Here is a 24,359-nt window from a genome sequence, read left to right on the forward strand (position 1 = left end):
CTAGTCTATGCTCCTCCTGTGGGACCCTTTCAAGATCACATGAGGTTAGGAAGGAACGGTTATCTGATTTGAACACAAATAACCTTTAATGCTGTCTCTTGCGACCCTTTACCAGAGGAGAGAAACGTGCTTTTGGCGGTAGGGATCTGAGCACACTCTTAAACCATCTGTTCCTGCATCAGATCCCCAAGAGATAGACTCCGTCTTTGGCTCCGGGAGGTTGGCACCGCGTAGGGAGGGGTCTTCATGAAGAACCAGAGCTAAAGGTGGAGACAGGGAAAGAGGAGCCAGGGGAAAGAGGGAGAGGCATTAACCCAAAACGAACCTCTGCTGGGCTCCACAAGACTGCCCCGTGACCCTGAACTTGAGGTGATGCCTGGAACATCCTCATTTCTCGCCTTCCAGGACCAGGCAGGAGGTTGGAGTTGGAAAGACACCCCCTCCCACCTCGACTCCCGGAACCTGAAAAAGGAGCGGAGCGCACGAGGCTGGGGAAGCAGCGAGCGCCGGGAGTGGGGCGGGGAGAAGCGCTGACAAATCAGCTGAGGGGGCGGTGAGCGCCAGAGAGGGAGGAAGAGGAGGAAGACTACGACGACGAGGGGGCATAGAGAGGGGGCGAACAACCTAGATCCGCGACTCCCGAGAGTGAGGTGTGTGCTGGCTTTAGCGTGGACGGGGACAGAGAGCCCCGCCTTCGCACCCTCCCCTCCTTTCCTTTCCCACTCTCTTGTCTCTTTCTCCTGGCTCCTCTTGTGCGGGGGACGTGGAGTGGCAATCCAACGACAGGTTCGAGGGTTCGCCTCCCACGTCCCCAGGCTCTCGTCCCGGGGTTGTGCTGACAGCAGCCTCCTCTGGGGACCCTCCCTCTCTTGGTGCCGCCTCCGCCCTTCCTGTGCGCTCCTTACCTCCCTGTTTGCATCTAAATAATATTTACTTCACTTACAAAGGAGGGGGGAGGAGTCAGAGTTCTGGAGGAGCAGAGGGGCGCAGGTAAGTACCTGTGGAGCTAAATGGGCGGGAAGATTTGGCGATTCTGGGAAGCTAGTGGGAGAGAAGGATGCCTGGGAAGCAGGAGAGGGATGCTGCAGTGAGGACCAGTGGTGTTGAGTCTGGGCAGGGGATACCGGTGCCTGAGGTGAGCTTGAGGAAAGAATGTGGACTTGACTCTCCACCTGAGTCTTCTGTTTCCCTCCTACCCAATCCAAAGGTTCAGAGGTTTGGCTACTTCTGTTAGATTTTCCTTTGGGAAATATGAGATGAACTTCGAACTTCTATCCAATTCTTACCCAGTTCTCCAATTCCTCCCCTTTTGGTTCCTCTGTAAAGTAAGCGTCCACTATTTAAAAAATAAAAAAAAAATTAAACAAGTGCCAGGAGAACCAGTCAACAGGTGTTAAGGGGTTAACAGGTGCAGGTGCAGCACGTCTCCGCTGGGCGCCTTGTCCGCTGGTTCTCTGCAGAGATCGGTCTCCTGGGTGGCGCTTGTCTGGAGACCTTGGCGGAGTGGAAGGAGCTGGCCCTGGGTAGATAACGGAGGATGGTGCCTGGTCCAGCAGATTAGAGCTCCTGCCTGAGGCTAAAGCTGTAGCAGGGGTAGGGCCACACCCGGGAGTGAGTAGTTCACTTCTCTTCCTTCTCCACCAAGATTGAGCTGTGTGAGTCCTCACTCCCTTTTTAGCATGCCTCGAGTCTTTTAACTGTGGTTCTTCTTCCAAATCTGCTTCAAACTTCAAGTGTCACGAATTGGATCCTAGGGAAGTTGAAAGAGTGGGCCATCCTTTTATGCTACTCCACTTGCCAAACGCAGTAGACACAGTCCTGATGATTCATCCTGAGCCCTGTTTAGGCAGCTAGACTTTTTACTAGGCAAGATGGATGGGGGTAGGGGATGTGCTAAATTTTTAGTGCAAAAGCTAAAAAAGGATCATTTTGTTCAGAGGTTGGGATGAGGATACATTTAAAAGAGTCACATGCTTTTAAGAGTTCTACCAATTTCCTGGGAGTTTTTACCTTGGATTTTTAGTTTTGTTTGTGTTATCAAAAAGTTCTCATTCAAAGTGCATTTTGTGTTCTGCAGTGTGGTGTAAAGGAATTCATTAGCCATGGATGTATTCATGAAAGGACTTTCAAAGGCCAAGGAAGGAGTTGTGGCTGCTGCTGAAAAGACCAAACAGGGTGTGGCAGAAGCAGCAGGAAAGACCAAAGAGGGTGTTCTGTATGTAGGTAGGTACACCCCAGCTGCCCTTGTGATAATTATTCATGCTTGGTGGGCAGCATGATGGATACTTTCTGAATGTTGATATTCCTTGCTTGCTTGAGTCATCTTTGCATCATAACTCACAAAATGGATGGCCTGAGTCACAGGTGTGTGTGGGTAGGGGAATGCATCTATATTTTAGCTAATAATTCAGAATAAAGATAATTTATTTTGTTTCTGTTACTCAAGTTTGCAATAATTAACGATTTCCTTTTTTTTTTTTTTATTTCTTTCCAAAAAGAGTGGGGACAAAACAAACCTGTTGTAGTTGCTTCAGTTCTGAATAAAGGCAGCTCTCGGGTTTAAGTTACTTCAGAAGTAACTTTTTAAAATCTAGTTGGTTTTGTTAAAAAAAAAACAGATAAAAAACATTCTTAAAACTCAAAATTATGTCTTTAATTTCATTGCTCATCCTATTTTTTTATGAATGTTAATATTCTAATTTTAAGATCAGATTGAGATACGGCACTGAGTTATATATGTTAAAGACAATAAACAAAAAGTCCACCATCTACAGAGCTGCTAAAGTGGTAAAGACAGATTAACATTTGGTGGGTGTTAATACTTTTGTGTGATCCCTTGGTACACTGAAAAGTGGTTAAGGATACCTATTGATGTCTCTGAAACTTGTACCCAGTTTATCCAATGACACCTACTAAACAATAAGGAGATTGTTGCTTCTATTCTTAAATTTTCACCTTGGAGTATACATATGGATCTTTATCTTATTTATTTTTATCTGCATCTGTGTTAAATCAGGTGTTATTTTAGAAACCACTTCAGATTCTTTTGGGAAAGAGCTGAGGAATTACAGGAATAGATACACACCCAGATACAAGCACCTACCACTCATTCTTTTTCTTCTCTTCCTCCTTTTCTGTTTTAACCATTCTACATTCCCTGGAGATAGCTATAGTGGCAGTAAACTGGATTAAAGCAGTAAGGTGGAGATTTAATATATTGTACAGTATAGATGGTACCACCTTTTTTTTTTTCTTGGAATACTTCTTGCTGATCTTCTCTGTATCGTTCCAATTTTAGTATATGTGCTGCCGAAGCGAGCACAGATGATACCACTTTTATACACACAGTCTATAGGGCAAATGAAAGCTACACTTTGGAGAGGAGTTATGCTTGGAATGACTTTTATGAATGCTTTTCATGAAAATTTACATAAGGTTATTTTTTTCTCATTATTCATAAACTTTTCTCATGTGGATATGACCTTACCATGAATTTACAATTATATTTTCTTCTTCTACTTTAAAATACATTTTCAAGAAGTCATTAAGATAAAGAATGTTACAAGAGGAAATGAAAAAAAAATTAAAAAAAAGAGGAAATCAATTTGATGAGTTATGTACAAGTTGTGTGTGTGTGTGTGTGTGTGCGTGTGTGTGTGTGTGTTGTGTGGATTATATCTCTTTAGGTGGAAGGTATAATACTGAATCAGTGATGTGTTTATCTTATTGCATCTTTGTATCTGACTTAATTTTTCAAAGTTATGTGAATGATCCTTTGTTCTTTGACCCCAGTTCATTTATAATTTAGTAACTGTAACTTTAAAGTATGTTGTTTTGTTTTTTTAAGGTTGCTCACATTCATTTCATTAGTTTGTAATTAGTGTAGAAACTATCAGGTATTAGTTTTTATTACTGTATGCAGGTTTTATTATCTGTAAGAATTTTATCTGTTTTTGTCACCATTTGTACATGTAAGCAAATAAGATGATTTTATTTTTCAGAGATTAGTTCTATTTTTCTCAACTGACTATATAAATTGAAATTTATGTACATTTAAAATTATTTTATTATTAGTTCTTTCAAAAATTTATTAACCAGATATAGCATTAATTGATTAGTTGAATCTAGTTAAAAGTTAAACTCATACACAAGAATGAAAGTAAATGTCAGTATGGTGCAGGTATTAGCAAATTTTTTGGCCTCAATTACTCAGTTCTGTTAGTATAGATTAAAAACAGCCATAGAAAATGACTAACATCACTTTGTATATTAATAAACATTTCTGGGTGTTTTTTTAAGCAAAATCAGAGGATATTAGATTTGATATCTTACTTCTGGCCTAGTGGAAAGAGCATGGGCTTGATATAGAACAAACTACAGTTCTAGTCCTGATTTGTCATTTATTACTTATGGGATATTGGGAAGCTACTGAATATCTCTTAACATCCTTTCACTTGGGTAATAAAAACTAAATATAATTGCCTTGCAAAGTCTTTGTGAGGAATGATAATAAAGCCAAATACTTCAGTCACAGAGCATACTTTGATAAAAACTCGCACTGCAGAGTCTGCATTGGGTTTCCCAGCTCTTGAATTGCATGGGAGACTGCTCTTCTTTCTCCCTGAGATTTATTGGTGGATTCAAACCAACAGAGCGCCATGACCTTTGGGTGAACAGTGAATTCCCTACAGACATGCCCACCAGAGCTGCTTATCAGCCATAATTTGTATTATCAAAAAATCTTTCTAATAAAATAATTCCTTTGCCAAATTCAAGAACTATTATCAACAACAAATTTGAAAGATTTGAAGTGACTGAAGAAAATGGTCTAATTTCACTTTTCAATGAAGAAGTTTGGCAAACTATTTTATAAACCTCATAAGAAAAAATCTTATTCCATTATAATATCATAACACTTTGGGAAGTATCTTTCTACTATCAAAGGACTTTCATAATGTGCTGTAAAGAGTCTTGAACATACCATGGACTGCCAAGTAAACTAATTGGTTTGGGAGAGGTTGAAACCAAGTCTCTCCTTGGAGGCTAGGATTTTGAAGCTCTGCCTCACTTACTTTGGGCATGTGGCCAGGAGAGATCAGTCCTTGGAGAAGGACATCATGTTCAGAAGGGTGGACAGACAGCACAGGAGAAGAAGACCCCAGATGAGAAGAATTAATGCAGTAATTGGGGTAATAGGGATTGGTATACGGGAATTAGCAAGACTGTCTCAGGACAGGGAAGGGTCCAGAGCTGCTGTGTATAGGGTCACTATGCATTACAGATGACTCAACCAATAACATTCTATGACAGGTTTAGAAGCAGGACAGGCATCCACTTCCTAAACAACTTGCCTCCGGAAACTCTATGAACTTTGATAAATGTTGATAGTTGTAGAGGGGCTTCAATTGTAGGGTCACTAGGAGTCGTGCTCAACTTGAAGGCAGTCAACAACAGTGTTATTTTTTGGATTTCTTCTCCCTTTGTGTTAGGTTTCTACACAAATGTTTTATCTATCTATCTATCTATTATATATTTATATATGTTTATTTTTTATAGTGATTTGGGTGAAGGTTTATAGAACAAATCCATTTTCCATTCAGCAAATCATACACATTTTGTTTCCAGACAATGATTGCAGTCTTTGCCATGTAAGATCATTCATCCCACATCCCTGTAGTGTTTCCTGTTTCCTTACCTCCCTCTCTCCTATCTCTTTAAACTTTTCCTTTGGGCACATGTTGACCCTTGGATCTCAGGGGTTTGATTATGCTAAGGTCTTCATGCTCACTTCTACTGCTCACTTGATAAACCTACCCCCCACCCCCCATTTTGGTTGGTAACTGAGACACAAGGATGAGTTCAGGTCCACTTTTGAAGGTTGGCTAAGGGCCCTAACCTCAGGGATTCCACCAATCTCCACATGACCTATAAGCATGTAAGCATGGGCTTTTTTATTGCTTTGGTTTTAGTCCATGTTTTTCTCCCATGTTGCAAAGGGACATCATGGTTGGAAAGGTGGAAAAATAGGAAGAGCCTCAATGAGGCGGACTTATACAGTGACTGCATCAAGAGCTCAAGAATAACCCCATGATGGGGACAAGAGTGAGGGCATTGGGAGGGATCTGGTATGAAAAAAAAATGTATTAGAATTTTGTAAATAAACTAGCATAAAAAATAATGTAGTATAGAATGTATATGAATGATTGTATGAAACACAATGTAAATGAAAGATTGTATAAGACCCAATAGAACATACTGTAAAGGTATTATTATATGAAAATCAATAAAAAATATTTGGAAAATAATAGAGCAAGTATGTCAGAGATAATGAGAATGGCAGATGATAGGAAAAGTTCAGATCGATTCTTTGTAAGATCACTATTAGTCATAGTTGATTCAACAAAACCTAACAACAACTGTTCAGGATCTTCTATTGTGATGCCATTCAGAGCACTAAACAATGGTTCTTCTGGTTGTGTGGTCATAGAGATTGAAGCTTGTTTCTATATGTCTCTGATTTTCTTAATTCTCTTGCATCTTGAATGTCTTCATTCATTACCATTGTTATTTTCCATATTCTTCCTAAAATGTTTCAGTGTTGACTAATTCTTTTTAGTAAAATTACTTGCTTCCCCTCCCCCCATCTTCTTTTGATGCTTCCTGCCTCATTCTGTACCTGGCCCATAGACTCTTCCAGCACTATAACTCGAGGCCTGTCTTTCCCCCTCAACACTTGAAGTTGTAAAAATGCCAAGCTTGTTTGTTCGTTTCCTTTTGCCTTTCTAACTGCAGCTCCTTATTATGGTACTTTACTTTGTTTTATTGACCTACCCTTTGAAATATCCTCTTCTTGTCTGTTTTTCTTTAAAATTGGGAAATGTGTGCATAAGGATTGTTTCCTTTCTCTATATGTATCCAGTCAGTATGTTGAACAAATAATTTGAGAAGCTGGGCTATATGAAAAAGAACGTGGCATCAGTACTGGAGTAAGACTCATCAAACGACCTGCATTATGAAGATGACACAGCCTACTTGCAAAAAATGAATCAGACTTGGAGCTTTCACTGAAGAAGCTTCAAAAGAGACTACACCGTTCAAAATTAATTACACCTAAACATCAAGAAGACAAAAATCTTCCCAATAGGCAACAACATGATCAGTGAAGAAAAGATTGAAGTTGCCCAAAATTTCCTTTTTCTTGCCTCCACAATCAACATCCACAGCATCAAGAATTCAGAGGAGTTGTTACTTTGGGGAAATCTGCTGTTAAAGATGTCTTCAAAGTGCTAAAGAACTTGGCGATGAAGGCCAGGGTATTTTACTTTGGACAGTAAATAAGGAAAATTGAAAAAGTGATGCCCTTGATTTTTTTGGTGTTAGTGAAGTTGTTGTTGTTAGGTGCCCTTTGAGTTGGTGAGGAATATTCAGTACTGCATGGACAGCCAAAAGAACAAACACATCATCTTGGAAGGGAGTATAAGCAGTATACTTTTTAGAGGCAAGGATGATAACACTTTCATACCTATTTTGTACTAATTAATATCCCATTTATATGTTTTGTCTGGATATATTTATTATTTTAGTCACTGAATAGTTATAAAACGAATTGCTAATACAATATTGTTATTTTCTCTAGAAGGTTGAAAATAATAATAATAAAAATACTGCTCTGAATTATATTAAATCATTAACAGACTTAGTTATATACATTAAATTATTATATGAAAGTTTAGTAGTAATTAAGGTGGCTCTTCTTAAAGCCAGCCTCGAAACATTGGGGGGTAGGATGAAATACTACCTTCTTTCTAAGTATGCCTAATTTAGGGGAAAGAATATGGGTTTAAGCTGGGAAAGACATTAGTCTGAAAATGCTTAGTAGCTTACTGTTTCTTGTGCATCCTTAGGCAAATTATCTAATATTCCTTTCCGATTTCCTTCATAAATAAAATATGCATAATTCATATGTATTAAGTTTATGTTATCAAGATTAAAAGAGGTAGATATAAAGTATCGGACATAAAATTTTATGTTAACAAATGTTAACACTGCTTTCCTTCCCTCTCTTCCATTTGTATTTAGTGGGTAAACTATTCTTTCTCTGTGCTTCAGTAAATCCTTTATGGTCAGCTTTGTAAATCCTTTCCACCTAGTCTCAGTGTTATTGCACCCCTTCCTTTTGAAAATTGATATATAAAGTGAGAATCAGGGGATTCTAAGCTATCATGATATGTTGAATATTAATTGAAGAGAACCTCCTCTTAACTTTGCTCTCTTCCTTTTGTTGGGATATCATCATATAGGGACTTTGAAGTATTGCAGTTTTTAAGTTAGCTGTTCTTAAAACCAGTTACTCATCATTGTAAGTCCAATTTGAGACATATTTTTGATTCAAATTTCTCCCTTCTTGTAGGGTCCAAAACCAAGGAAGGAGTGGTCCATGGGGTGACAACAGGTAAGTTCCCTGGGGCTGATATCCAGGGGTGATATTTAATAATATTTAGTAAATAGTATGTCTCAGTGATGGTTACTCAGAAATATAAATGTAAACAATTACTATGCCTGTAGAAAAAGTGTTTTTATGGCTTGCCAATTTGTTTAACATTAATTATTTATCAAGATTTTTAATAGGTGAAAAATATTATACATATATAATGTTGTTATATGTCATCAAGTCAGATCTGACTTGTAGCTGATCCTGCAATAGGTTTTCGGAGGTAGTACATCTCATGGGCAGAGATTACCCATCATTCTATGGAGCAGCTGAGGATTAGAACGTTGTGCCTTTGGTTTGGCAGCACAGCTCCTTACCACTAGGCCACCAGAGCTCCTTACCTATGTAATACACAGTATATTTGGTTTCACAGTATAATGGCTTTGAACTGACTAGCTATGTTTAAGTTATAACATTTTAAAGACTTTTTATCGTAAGTGTTTTGAGAAATTGCAGGATATAAAACACATTTTCCAGAAGATAAAAATAAAATTATCAATCATACTCACACTCACTCACTGCTGTCAAATTGGAACTGACTCAAAGCTGGCCCATTATTGGAATTCCAAAGCTGTAAGTCATATGGGAAGAGATTGCTCATCTTTCTCCCCAGGATCCACTGGTGGATTCCAACCACTGGAAAGAGTAACTGTTCCACTCCTAACGTGCAGTAGAGTATAAAATCTTTTGAACCCCAATCATGCCTTTTTTTTAAATGACTCAGAAAACATTTCAAGAAAACCTCTTGAGACTATTAGTAAATTATTTAGTACATTTAGCTTTATCTGGCTTAATTTCATAAAGAATTTCAGTAGGCCAATGAGAGATTTATTGATATAGTGACTGCAAAAATTATTTCAAAGACAAGCAGGACTGAAAGAATGCTGTAGGATTGCACAGTGTTTCATTCTGTTGTACATGGAATCCACCTTGAGTTGATTTTGACTTGGTGGCACCTAAACATAAAGCCAACATTCTTGTTGTTATGTGCTGTCAAGTCAGAGCTGACTGATAGCTGGCCCTCCAGTGAGTTTTCAGAGGCTGTACATTGTACGGGACAAGGTTGCCCATCTTTCTTCTGCAGAGTATCTGGTGTATTTGAACTGTGTATCTTAGAGGTCTGACTCGAACTTTTGCTTCCTTCAAGGAAGATATCCTTGATAATCATCTCACAATTCATCTGGTCTTCTGGTCTTCAATGCCTCAAACCTATCCTTTGCGCTGGAGCATCGAGAAGCTAAAAGAAAAAGGAAACATGTCGAAGTGGAAAAACTGAACAGAAGATTTCAAAGGGCAGCTTGGGAGGACAAAGTATTATAATGGGATGTGCAGAGTGCTGAAATTGGAGAATAAAAGGAGAAGACCTTGCTCTGCATTTCTCAAGCTGAAAGAACGGAAAAATAAATTTAAACCTTGATTTGCAATATTGAAAGATGCTATGGGCAATATATTGAATGACCCAGAAAGCATCAAAAGAAGATGGAGGCAATACACAGAATCACTGTATGAGAAGGAATTGATGGACACTGAAAAATTTCAGGAAGTACACGGCATTTGGGCTCTTTTAGATAGGGTCGCTATGAGTCACAGGCAACTCGATGGCACATAACAACAACAACCACCACCATGTGAACAGCAGCCAATGGTAATGAAGCATTGAAAAAAATAAGGCCCCGGGAAACGATGGGATATCAATTGACATATCAATTAATGGATGCAGCCTTGGATGTATTCACCAATCTATGCCAGGAAGTTTGGAGGACAACTGTCTGGTCAGTGGGATGGAAGAGGTCCATATTTGTTCCAGTTCCCAAGAAAGGTATTCCAAGTGAATGTGAAAGCTATCAAATTATATTATTAATATCACATACAAGCAAAATACAACTGAAAATTATTAAAAAATGGAGAGAACAGTGCATAAATAGGGAACTGCCAGAATTTCAAGCAGGCTTTAGAAGAGGCCATGGCACCAGGGATATCATTGCTGGTGTCTGATGGATTCTGACTGAGAGTAGGGAACACCAGAAAAATGTCTATTTGTGCTTTATTGACTGTGGAAAGGCATTTGACTGAGTGGATCATAGCAACTTGTGGTTGATATTGAGAAGAATGGGAATCTCAGGGCACTTAATTGTGCTCATGAGGAACCTATACCTAGACCAGGAGGGTGTTGTGCGAACGGAGCAAGGGAACACTGCATAGTTTAAAATTGAGAAGGGAGTGCATCAAGGTGTATTTTCTCTCCATACCTGTTCAATCTGTATGCTGAAAAAATTATCCGAGAAGCTGAACTCCAAGAAGAGGAGTGTGGCATTTCACAAATAGAACACACTAGCAAAATCCTGCTGAAGATTATCCAGAAAAGACTTGGACAGAGAATTACCAGAAATACAAGCTGGGTTAAGAAGAGGTTATGACACTAGGGAAATATTTGCCAGTGTCAGATGGATCTTGGCAGAAAGTAGAGAATACCAGAAGAATGTCTGTCTGTGTTTCATTGTCTATATAAAGGCACTTGACTGTGTGGATCACAATAAATTGTGGCTAACCTTGAGAAAAATGGGAATCTTAGAACACTTTCTTGTGCTTATATGAAACCTTTACTTGGACCAAGAAACAGTCCTCAGAACAGAGCAAGGAAACACTGCATGGTTCAAAATCAGGAAAAGATTATGTTAGGGATGCATTCTGTCCCCATACCTTTTCAATCCATATGCAGAACAGATCATTCAGGAATCAGGGCTTTATGAGAAGGAGTGTGGCATCAAGACTGGAAGAAGGCTCATTAACAGCCTTCTATACAGATGACACAACCTTGCTTTCCAAAACTAAACAAGACCTGAAGCACTTGCTGCAAAAGGTTAAGGACTGTAGTCTTCTATGTGGAACATCAAGAAAACAAAGAATCTCACCACTGGGTTAATTGGCAGCATCATAATAGGTGGAGAAGAGATTGAGGTTGTTAGCAATTAATTGCAGCTTGCTCAGATCCACAATCCACACTCTTGACATCAACAGTCAGGAAATCAAAAGATGAATTGCATTGTGAAAATCTGCTGTCATGGACCTCTCCAGAGTGCTGCAGAGCAATGATGTCAATCTAGATACAAGGGTGTGCCTAATCCAGGCCATGGTCTTCTCAATTACTTGTTATGCTTCAGAGAATCGGACAATGACTAAGGATGACAGAAGAAGAATAGATGCCTTCAAGTTGTGGTGCTGGAGAAGAGTTTTGAAGATACCATGAACTGTCAAGGAAACAAATTGGCCTTTCTTGGAGAGGGTGAAGCCAAGTCTCTCCTTGGAGGTTAGGATTTTGAAGCTCCACCTCACTTACTTTGGGCACATGGCCAGGAGAGATCGGTCTGAGACCCTGGCTGAGATGGACTAATACAGTAACTGGGGCAATGGGTTTTGGTGTGTCAGAATCAGTGAGACTGGCTCAGGACAGGGAAGGGTTAAGAGCTGCAGTTCAGAGTTGCAGTACGTTGCAGGTGACTCAATGGCACATAAGAACAGTAACATGCTATGACAGGTTTGGAAGCAGGGGTGGCATCCACTTCCTAAACTACATGCTTCTGGAAACTTTATGAACTTTGATAAATGTCAATAGTTGTAGAGGGACTTCAGGCCTTTTGTTCATAGGATCTCTATTAGTTGTGCTGAAGTCAAGGCAATTAACCACAACAACAACAACATTAATAACCTGCTTTATGCAGATGACATAAATTTTCTTGCTGAAAGTGAGGAGGACTTGAAACACTTGTTTAAGAAGATCAAGGAATGCAACCTTTAGTATGGATTACAACTCAATGTCAAGAAGACAAAAATTCTTATCACTTGACTGACAGGCAGCATCATGATGGATGCAGAGATTGAAACAGCTTCATCTTGCTTGGATCCACAATTAACACCCATGGTTCCAGCAGTCAGGTAATAAGGAGATGAATTGCACTGGAAAAGTCTGCAGTTAGCAATCTGTCCAAATTATTGAAGAGTAATGATGTCACTTTGAGGACTAAGAGGTGTCTAATTCAGGCCATGGTCTTTCTTACTTGCTGTGTATCTTAGAGCTGGACAATGATTAAGAATGACATAAAAAAGAATTATGTCTTTGAGCTGTGGTGTTGGAGGAAACATTGAACATCCCATGGACGATCAAGAGAAGAAACAGACATGTCTTGGAGAGGGTGGAGTGCTCTTTAGACGCAAATATGGTGAGCCTTCACCTCACATACTTTGGGCATGTTGCTAGGAGGTGTAGTTCCTTGGAGAAGGACATGATACTGGGAAGGGAGTCAAAAACCCCCTTAAGTAGGTAGATTGACATAACGACTGCTGTGATGGGCTCTTGTGTGTCAGGGTGGTACAAGACAGAACAGGATTCGTATCTTTTGTTCATAGGGTCACTATGAGTCATACTCAGCTTGATGGCACCTAACAACAATCACAACAACCTAAGAAGGGGTTGACATCACAACTCCTTATTTCCAGGCCACCAATTCTCCATAAAAACAACATATGAAAACTTGTAATAATGTACTAGCAAGTAGTATGAAAACAATAGTGAATTTTAAGTGGCAAGAGGAAGATGATAGAAATAAAAGAAATAATTAATAAACATGTTCTAAGATAGAGTAGGGTTTAGGGTTGTTGTCCATAGGGTTGCTATGAGTCGCAAGTGAGTCGACAACACATAACAACAACAAACATGCTCTAATTGAGTTTCTTAATGTCAAAGAAGAGAACTTTCTAGGAGATGGATTGACAGAAGGCTGCAAGAATGAGCTCCAAAGGAAAGGTTTTGAGGATAGCACTGAATTATGCAGTATTTTACCCTGTTGGCTATAGAATAGCTAGGAGTAAGAATTGGTTGGATGATACAACTATTATTGCTATGTAATAGCACTTAGTTCTGCTCTAGTGATTGTCTTCAACAACACTTTTTTAGTTAATGAAGGAAAAGATTTTATAGGACTTTTAAAGCATTATTATGATAAAAAAGAGGCTCCAAAATTGGGAGAAAAAACCTTTTTGGAACCAATTCTGCTCAAAAACAACATTTAACTGTTTCATTATCTGTGATATACATAAGTACCGCTTACATTTTCTGTCTCTGGTGTTTCTTGGGAGACTTCCACGGATTGTTCACTACAATATAATTTTGAGTTTGGGGATAAGTGTGGGTGTGAGAGAGAAAGAGAGAGGGAGACAGAATGGGATGGAAAGAGTGAGAGAGAAAGAAGAGGAACAAACAGTAAGAGAGGGAGAGAGTACACAGAAAGGTGTGTGTGTGTAAAGAGACTGAATTTTGTGTAATAAGTCATCATTTTGCAGTATTTTTTGAAGAAATTACCCTGTGGCTTATATTTCTATAGTCTTCCAGTATTCAGAAACTGCACGCTATCTCTTCATTTTATTTTTATATATTGCTATTATTGCCTTCTCAGATATACTTTATTTTTAGGATAAATGTTTTTCTAATTTTGGGAGAAGTTCTCATGAAATACAGAAAATATTTTTTTTAAAGTAGAAGTTTTCAGAAATTCTCCTAAGTGCTAAAAGCTTGAAACACATTTCCCAACCTGTTTTCTGTAATTATTGTGTAACCTCTTTTAACAAATCTTTTTTAAAATATTATAATTTGATTGAAGGTTTTTCAGAGGCTATAAATGAACTTAGAAGAGAGATTACCCTTGCTAGGAGCAGTGGGGTAGATTAGATCTGCTTGGTTTTTGGTTGACAGTGCAACTCCTTACCCCCTGGTCCACCAGAGCTGCCTAACATTTACTGAGTCAGTAGATTTTTCCATCCAACATTTATACACATTTTGGTGTGTGACACTGATTACTACTTACCCCTTTTTCCTTCTTGTGATTATAATTTCCATTTTCTTTCTTTTATTTCTTTTTGGCTTCTGTGCTTTATCCTTGGACAACCATTGCCCTTTTGATCTCTATGGTTAATTGATCTAAGGAATCACAGAGTTGAGCTACAGGGGTTAAGTTTACTTCTAAGGGTGAAGGGTGACTGTAGTTTAGAGAGATTCTACAAATCTCTGTAAATAATTCCAGCGAGCTTGAATTGTTTTTATGAGTTTGACTTTTCTTCCATATATTTCTCTCACTCTATCCAGGACCCTCTATTTTGGTTCTTTCAGAGCAGTTGACAGTGACCTTGGCACCATCTTCTTCTGTTTACAGAATTTTTTTTTTTTTTAAATTTTTGTGTGTGTGTACCGTCAAATCAGATCTGACTGGTACAGGAGGAGATTGTCCCTCCTTTTCCCGGCAGAGCATCTGGTGGATTCGAACCGTGTGCCTCTGGGATTGTAGTTGCAGCTCCTTGCCACTGGGCCACCAGAGCTCCCCTATGTTTACAGAATTTTTTAATATGGGACTTGTGTGGTCCATGGATTCCTTGAACTAATTATTTATATGTGTCTTTGATTATATTCTTTTTTTTCCTTTTTTTTATTATTAAATTTTATTAGTTTTAATGAACATTTACAGGGATTTTGGGTTTTCATTCCTTCCTTGCTGCACCATTCTCTCTACCCTTCTCCCCAGTTTGTCTTGTCCAAATGCCACAGTGCTTGTCAAAGCCAGTTCTGATTAATCTCCTTTGTCAGTGTGTCCTTTGCCATTCCCTATCACTCCTCCCTGACAGAGACTTCACCCTGAGTCATAAGGAAAAGGGGATGGCGTATTCTCTTAGCTACTTCCTGCTGAAAAGGGACGCTGTGGGTTTCAGGGTGAAGATCTTCTCTCACTACTCTCCCCAGACAAGGAGAGATTAACAATCTACATTTGATAGTCACTCAGGAATTTTTAAGACCTTAGTCACTACTCACTAAAATACTCTGTTGAAAGTTTTCTTTGTGGACTGTGTTATATGTTAGACCATTGTGTGTTTTCCTTTAAGAAAGTCATTCTAAACACCAGCATATTAAAGAATCTAAGATGCTCTATAATTAATAACATTGTGTAACTCAGAGTTTCCCAAAATTGTTTGACTATTGGATTCTTTCTCAAGTTAGTAGGGTTGAATAAAACAAATGTTCCAGAGACATTATGGAAAATGCTGCTAACCAGCAAAGCCATGATTCTCATGTGGATAATTATTTATTGTCACTGTAGCATTCAACTATCATAGAAGTAGGAAGCTATTAAAAATGTTGTTATACGTGATCTTGCCATGAGAAGTACATGAGACAAGTCAACTGCCATGTCTACCACTGCCCTCCAAAATCGGAAGAAAGTATTTGATCTGTTGAATAGATTACATATAAACCTCCAGATTCTGGAGGATATTTTGACGATAAATAAGTTTGATATCATGATCTCAATGGTTACAGAGAAAAAGCATTGCTTGCTTGTTGCACATGGTCTAAAATGTTTACTATGAGTACAAAAAAGAAAAAAAAAACCAATAAACAGTTGGACATATATTTGAGTAGAACTGAGATCCATTGAGTTTTTGATATCTGATAGTAGATAACCAAGACTTTCTTTCAAGAAGCCTCTGGTATACTTAAACTTTTAACCTGGGCACGTAATTGTTAGCATGAGCTGAAGATCCCCTTGGTTGGCTTGATGCTAAATTTTTAAAAATTTATTTTTGTTATTATTAAGGGATGGAAGAGAGAAATACATAGTACATAATACTACGTATGGGTTCATAATTACTGTGATGGGGTTAGAAAAATTCTCCCAAGATTCATATCATTAGTTATTTGCAGAAAATAGACTTAACATGTTTAGGTCTAGAGTTTTCTACTTATGGTATCCAAGTATCCAAGAGCAGAAAATAAATACACACACATCCATAAATAAGACCACCAGAGCTCCCTATATGGGATGTTGTTGTTGTTATGTGCCACCGAGTCACTTGCAACTCATAGTGACCCTATGTACAACAGCCCTAAACTCTGCTCTGTCCTGTGCCAATCACACCGTCTCCAACACACCCATTCCGTATGTGAAATATGTAAGTATTTCACAACAAAATGGACTGATGTGGTGACTGTAACAATGGGCTCAAGTATATCAGAGATTGTAAGGGTATCATAGGTTAGGGGACCAGGTTTGGATTTTTTGTTCATAAAGTTTCTATGAGTTGCAGTCAACTTGATAACACATATCAGTATATGTATTTATATTTCTCAATTTGATAATCTTTAGGTAAAATTGAAAAAAAACTTGAATTAAGACCTAATAACACTGATTTAATTCTATCCTCCAAAAAATATGTGTTACCTTGCCCACGGCATGCATGGCTTGGAAGTTATGTAATAATGTAATCATGATGTAATGATGATATAATGATCCTCTCTGATGTGATCTGCCAGTCACTTGTAAGAGAACTAGAGTGAGGTGTATTATTCTTGCTCAGGTCGTAGCTTTGATCCACTGCAAACATACTCTTTTTGAGGGTGTGATCTACACCACATTTTGTCTTACAAGGAGTAAGAGAAGAAAGAATTTCCTATTACCAAGGAAGAGCTAGAGTGGAACTCCTCATTTAGATACATGATCCCTACACAAAAAGCTTCTTAGACCCAGGAACATAATGATAAGACACACGGAAATAGAAGAATGCTCAGCCTCCAGATGTGGAGAGGAGACATAGTCTTCTCTGAGAGCCAGCAGAGATAGAATTATTTTTTAATAGAAATTCTTAGAGCTGGCTGCTTAAATTTTGGCTTCTAATTTCCCAAACTGTGAGAAAATAAATTTCTATTTGTTAAAGCCATCCATCCGTGGTATTTCAGTTAAATAAATAGAGAATTTGGTACTAAGGGTTAGCATCTGCTCTAACAAATAGCTCAACTGTAGATACAGATTTTTAATTGAATAATGAGCAGGTTTTGAGATACCTAAAAGCAAAAGCCCAATTGCTTTAAAATTTTTTTTGTGAAATTATGAACACCAAAAGTAATTCTGGTGAAGAATCAGAAAGAAGTGAGGAGAGCTGTGATGGTGCAGAGGATGAGAAGTGGCTGAAGAGGAATGACTGCAGCAAAACCATGAGACCAATAGAAGTTGGTGTGGGGGCCACCTCATGGAATACAAAAGCTGGTGCTTTTGAAGGGTGGCTTCCTGGTAGAGTAGGGTCTTTATAAGCATTGTAAATAGAGCTACAATTCCCAGCTCACAAAGTTAGATAGATGAATGCCTTTGAGTTGAGGCTCATTGGCTATGTGTCTCTGGATATGCAACACAAGAGTGAAATGGTTTTGTAATGCATGATCAAGCATGGTAGAAGCTGTGTGAGCCCAAGAGGTCCAAGGTGCTAAGAAGCCAAGGAACCAGAAAACAGAAGCTGAACAGAGAAGGAGCAAAAAAAAAAAAAAATAGAACTTCCTTAGTTTCAAAAGGTATAGTCAGGACCCTTGGAGTCTCAATGGTAGAGTCATAGGTTACTTGATCTCAAAAGGTGAGGATACAGTCCCCTAAGTTTTAAAGAGTCTTATTTTCTCTTCACCAAATTGATTCTGGAATTCTAAATTGGCATGGTAATAGAGTTAAGGTGCCGTGCTCAAGGTGTAGAAGAATGAGTTCTTCCAGAGCCAAGATGATGTGGTTAGCACTTAGTTGGATTAGGAGAATGGAACTGCCTAAAACCAAAGGAGTGAAGCTGTTATCCTAGTGTGCCTAGAAGGCGGGACTGAAGCCTGAGTGGCCTCCAGTCAGGAGTTTGAAGGAAGAGTCATTGTCACAGTGGTTTCGTTATTAGGTGCAGTGGAGTCAGCTACAACTCGTAACAGCCCTATAGATTTGAACCTTGCCCTATTCAGTGCCACCCTCATAATCTCTGATATACTCTAGCCTATTGTTATCGTCACTGTGTCAATCCATCATGTTGTGGTCTTTCTCTCTTTGACTGACCCTCCACCTTTCCAAGCATGATATCTTTTTCCAAGGACTGACTCCACCGAGCAACATGTCCAGGTTTGTGAGATGAAATTTCAACATCCTTCCTCCTTTAAGGAGCACTTGCTCCAAGACCTATTTGTTTGTTCTTTCAACAGTCTGTGGAATATTCAACACCACAATTTAAAGACATAAATTCTCCTTCTTTCATCCTTACCTATTGTCCAACTTTCAGATGCACAAGAAATAATTGAAAAGACTATGGTTTGGATCAGCCACACCTTAGTCTCTAAAGTGATGTAATTGTTCCAAGCGTCCTAGAGAGAGACTTGAACGCAGATTTCTCCAATTCAACAGCTAATGTAAATTGTTCTGTTGGATATTTTACTTGTGTGGAACTTGCTATTCTTATTTTCTCTCCAATTTCTCCCATTTGTAATGGAAATGTTTGCCTTGTTCCACCATTATGCTTTGGAAGAAATGAATGAATGAATGAATGAATGAATGAATGAATGAATGAATGAATGAATCTTCCCTTAGAAAAAGATCATCATGCTTGGAAAGGTGGAAAGTTAGAGAAAAAGCAGAAGCTGCTCCACAAGATACATTTTCTTTAAGTATAACTACATTGAATGTCAATGTTTGAGTTATCTTGTTTATTCTAAAAATTTATGCTGTACTTCCTAATTTTGGAATATGTGCAGTCTATTATAATTTAATTATTGAAGGGAGTATATAAATTATGGACATACAAACATTTATTTTAGTTTATTTGATATTATTTATTGATTATTTTGTGTAGAAGTAGTATAAAGATAAATAAAACTGGATTCTTGATTTAAAAAAAACAAAAACAACAAGAATTCCAAATAGAATTTTATAGGTAAATAGGCATATACCAATAAGTGAATGGTTGTGGAACTAGTGATAAGTTCAGTCTCATTGCTGTTGAGTCAGACCTAACACATACGTGAGCCTCTACTGTGTATTCCCAAAACTGTAAATCACAAAGGAGTTGATCCGTCTTTCTCTTACTGAGCCATTAGTGGATTTGAACCACTAGAAAGATACCACCATACTAGCAGAGGCCTAGTATATGAATACTAATCATATCTGAACCACCAGAGAAGTGTATTCTTTATGCTAGCCGTGTACATATACATACACATAACACACACACTCACACACTGTGGACTAGGCCACTAGAAAAGTGAATCAGTACAAAGGTAGAGATATTTCTAAATTTTATTTTGTTACAAGAGGAAGGGTAAAGGCACTTGTTGGGAAAGATATTTTTTACCATAGAATATGACATTTGGACTGAGTTTTAACAAAGGACTAGCATTGTCTGAGTACACGGGGGAGGGATGATGGCTTCTGGCCAGATAGAGCTGTGAGCACCAAGATGGGAAAGGCTGGCACATTTGAGGAAAACATAAATGAGTTCAAAATACTGTAGTATCAATTGGGTGAGGGAGAAATATCCTTTTTTTAAAATCTGGTTACAAGATCCTTTTCCTTCGATATAAGTATCATTTGTAAAATTGTATAGTAACTTGAGTATATATATCTCCATTGCTACTGTTTCATTTCCTTTTTGTTTAGAATATCTATATACCTAGAAATGGTTTAAAGGATCTGCTAGGGGAATATAGGAAAAAGTAGATTTATAAAAACAGGGGATTATGTGCTATGTAAATCAGTACTATAGAAATACTTTAAAGTGTATTTATTGCACCAACTTTGCTTTATCATGCTGTTACTAGTTTATTTTGAAAGATAAAAGCTGAAAAACCTTATACACAAATATAAATTTTAATACATCATGAAACTTTAAAAGTATTAGGGTTCTAAACATGAGAAAACTAATAGGAATTTTGAAAATCGGACTGAAGAAAGTAATCATATCAAAGTTGTATGTAGATAAATATTCTCCAGTTTGAGACCTGCAGTCTCTTTGAGCCCTAATCCAATTACTAGAGTGAACCCAAACAATAAAAATGTAGTGACCAGGTCATAAACAATTCAAGTGCCTCTTCAGACACTTTTCTGTCTCTAGAAAGGATTTACAGCAAAAACCAAGGCCCCAGTAGTTGATGGCATACCAGTTGATATATTTTAACAAACAAAGGGTCCCCTGCAGAAGCTTATCAGTTGTGCCAAGAAGCCTGGAGGACCATCACCTGGCCAACTGACTGAAAGAGATCCATATTTATTCCCATTCCAAAAAAAGGTGACCTGACAGAGTGTGTAAATTTTATTAATATCACATGCAAGTAAGACCCTGTTGAAAATGATCCAAAACCAACTAGAACAGCACATCAACAGAGAACTACCGGATATGCAGGCTGGGTTTATAAGAGGCCAATGCTCTAAGGATATTAGAGCCAGTGTTAGATGGATCTTAGCTGAGAGCAGAGAGTACCAGAGGTATGTCAGTCTATCATCTGTGTTTCAGAGGGGGTTTTACTCCTAACCCACAGACAGTTTGAATCCACTCGTGGCTCCAGGGGGAAAAAGATAAGCAGTCTCCTTTCAGACAACATACAGCCTTGGGAACGCATCATAGGGTCAGCTATGGTCAGTTCTTACCTTACTTCTTTAATTGACAGAAAGCCACTTTCTCATAGATTCCTTTACATAGCAAATTTATGAGAACAAAACAGAAGATTAATTCAATAACTATTTCAGATATAGTTTTAAGGATATGTTGGATAGTTTTTGATGTCAGTTAAAATTTGATGCTTATAAATCAAGTCCTACACTATCTGCAGCATTGCCTCTAAATTTTTTTTCTATGATTATATTTTATTAATTTTCATAAACATTTACAGAGATTTTGGGTTTCCATTCATTCATTGTTGCACCATTCTCTCTACCCTCCTCCCAGTTTGTTCTTGTCCAAATGCCACAGTGCTTGTCAAAGCCAGTTCTTATTAATCTTCGTTGTCAGTGTGTCCTTTGCCATTCCCTATCACTCCTCCCTGAGAGAGACTTCACCCTGAGTCATAAGAAAAAGGGGATGGCGTATTCTCTTAGCTACTTCCTGCTGAAAAGGGACGCTGTGGGTTTCAGGGTGAAGATCTTCTCTCACTACTCTAAAGGGCCCCTTTGGCAGTAGGAAACACATAGACTATTATGGAGATTGATTTTGGAATTTAGATGCACTCTTATTGATTGTGCTTGGCCGTACATGTTCATATCCTTGAAGATGTATCATGGGGGTGTTGCAACCTAGAAGACACAAATTTGACTAAAAAGTTATAAGTACATGAGTCCAAAAATTATGGAAAAGTAAAAGAAAAGATTCTTTCATTGTTTTACAAACCCTCCCCCCAGGTCCCCTCCACCATGTAGCCCTCACTCTAGTCTCCTGTGATGACAGAAATACCTAGTTATATATCTCTTTTAAACAGTTTTCTCCCTCCTCTGTTTCAGTGCAGTATACATTATTGAACCCATCTTACTCAGTCTCTCCCCAACCCCAAGGACAGTCCCATTCTACAACAGTGGCATCATGTAATATTTGTCCTATTGTGACTGGGATATTTCACTCAGCATAATGTTCTCCAGAGTCAACCATTTTGAATAATATTGCATGAGTTCCTTGTTTTTTAATGCAGCATAGTATTCCATTGTGCGAATATACCACAGCTTCTCTAGCCATTCGTTTGTTGATGGGGCCTCTACATTTTTAAATTATATTTTAAACTTACTAAATCATGTCATTTTTGTTTAAGAAAACAAATTATTACTGTGTTCTGCAAGTCTCTTCTTTTTTATACTTTATACTACACAAAACTTTATACTATACAAAAGAGCCTCACTTTTTTGTCCCCATTGAAATAAAAAAAAAAAAAATAAACTGCTCCAGCTACTTGAAGTTTTATAAAAATATCAAAATTCTTCCCACATACTATTGTTTATTTCTGAACCAGTATCATGAATAAATAAGTAATATGTGTAGTGTTCTTAAGAGAAGTTGACAAAAATCGTGATGTAAGAGCCCAAAGAATCAATATTAAAACTGAAATACATTTTTAAAAAGTGGGTCTTATGTAATTAACTGTACCTGGAATGTAAGCATTGCTCTTTAAATTTGTCTAATAAACTATAAACTCCCTCTAAATCTCTTATGGCTCTAAGTTCATGAAAATGGAATTTCTAATCTCCAACTCCTTTTAATATCTGAATGTTTACTCTAAGGTATCATGCGTGACAAAGATTCATTATTTGGCTGAACCACATTTTTGTTTAGAAGCGTGTAGGCTTTCTTTCTCCTGACTTTTCCTTGTCTATGATGTGTATAAACAGTAAGTTTTTAAAAGCTGACTCTAGTGGAAAGGAAATTCTTTTGAGTTATCTTTTTACCATTCATTAATATGTGTTGTTGCTCTTGATTTACCTCAGTGGCAGAGAAGACCAAAGAGCAGGTGACAAATGTTGGTGAGGCAGTGGTGACAGGTGTGACAGCAGTTGCACAGAAAACGGTGGAAGGAGCAGGGAATATCGCAGCTGCCACTGGCTTTGGCAAAAAGGATCAGATGGGAAAGGTATGTTTGCTTATATCAAATATTGTATTTATTATTTTTAAGACTATAACGTCAGGTACATTTCCCCATGAGTCACTAAGCAAGAAAAAGGTGTTTTTTTCTGAACTCAGGTCTGGCTGAAATCGTAAAAAGTAATATCCTTCCTTATATGTTCCTTTTAAAAAAATTATCATTAATTTCAGTGAAAATTTACAGACTTTGGATTTCCATGCATTCATTGTTGCACTTTTCTCTCCGCCCACCCTTCTCCCCACCCAGTACACTCCCCTCCTTAAAAAGCAAAAGAAAAATTCTTTCACTGTTCCACAATCCCTCCCGCCAGGTTCACGCCATCATGCAGCCTTCGCCCTGGACTCCTGTCATGACAAAAATAGTGAATCACATATTCCTTTTAAACAGCTTTATCCCTCATCTGTTTTGATGCAGTATACATTGTTTATCCCATCTTTCTCACTGTTCCCCCAACCCTAATGTCAGTTCTGTTTTACAACAGTGGTACCATGCAGTATTTGTCTTTTTGTGACTGAGATACTTCACTTAGCATAATGTCCTCCAGGACATTTTGAATACTATTGCATGAGTTTCTTGTTTTTCAATGCAGCATTGTATTCCATTGTGTGAATATACCATAGCTTCTCAATCCATTCATTGTTGATAGGCACTTAGGTTGTTTCCAACTCTTTGCTATTGTGAACAAAGCTGCGATAAACATGGGTGTGCATATATCTGTTTGGGTGACAGTTATGGTCTCTTTGGGGTATATTCCCAGTAATGGAATTGCTGGGTCAAATAGTATCTCTATTTGCAACTTTTTGAGAAAGCGCCATACTGCTTTCCACAGTGGTTGCACCATTTTACTCTTCCACCAGCAGTGAATCAGGGTTCCAGTTTCTCCACAGCCTTGCCAGCATTTGTTGCTTGGTGACTTTTAAAAAAATTTTTTTTTCATTTAAATTTGTTATTAATTTCAGTAAAAATTTACGGAGGCTTTGGATTTCCATTCATTCATTCTTGTACTTTTCTCCCCTCCCAACCCTCCCCCCTAGTACACTACCTTCTTGGTAAAGTAAAAGAAAATGCCTTTCATTGTTTTACAAACCATCCCCCAGGTCCACTCCACCATGTAGCCTTCACTCTAGACTCCTCTCATGACAAAAAACCTAATCGCATATCCCTTTTAAACAGTTTTCTCCCTCATCTATTTCAGTGCAGTATACATTATTGAACCCATCTTTCTCAGTCTCTCCCCAACCCCAAGGTCAGTCCTGTTTTATAACAGTGGCACTGTGCAGTATTTGTCCTTTTGTGACTGAGATACTTCACTCAGTATAATGTCCTCTGTGGTCACACATTTTGAATATTATTGCATGAGTTTCTTGTTTTTCAATGCAGCATAGTATTCCATTGTGTGAATATACCACAGCTTCTCTATCCATTCAT

The 24,359-nt window shown here is 38.1% G+C and overlaps 1 protein-coding gene across 2 annotated transcripts in view; it reads left to right on the top strand.

Moving 5' to 3' along the window:
- Positions 1 to 746: 746 nt before the first annotated feature.
- The window catches only part of LOC102868158 (alpha-synuclein-like), a 225,763-nt gene continuing 202,150 nt past the window's right edge, over positions 747 to 24,359 (top strand). Inside the window, exons 1-4 of one of the 2 annotated variants that reach the window (XM_006894484.1) lie at positions 747 to 786; positions 2,078 to 2,223; positions 8,411 to 8,452; positions 22,777 to 22,919. In XM_006894484.1, coding sequence (XP_006894546.1) covers positions 2,103 to 2,223; positions 8,411 to 8,452; positions 22,777 to 22,919 — 306 coding nt within the window. In that variant the 5' untranslated portion in view covers positions 747 to 786; positions 2,078 to 2,102. Of the gene's footprint in view, positions 787 to 2,077; positions 2,224 to 8,410; positions 8,453 to 22,776; positions 22,920 to 24,359 lie in introns of those variants that run through there. The other variant, XM_006894485.1, reaches the window with a different exon arrangement.

Source organism: Elephantulus edwardii, unplaced genomic scaffold, assembly GCF_000299155.1.
Source record: "Elephantulus edwardii isolate Elephantulus edwardi_28Jun2011 unplaced genomic scaffold, EleEdw1.0 scaffold00144, whole genome shotgun sequence".
In the NCBI taxonomy this organism is placed as follows: domain Eukaryota; kingdom Metazoa; phylum Chordata; class Mammalia; order Macroscelidea; family Macroscelididae; genus Elephantulus; species Elephantulus edwardii.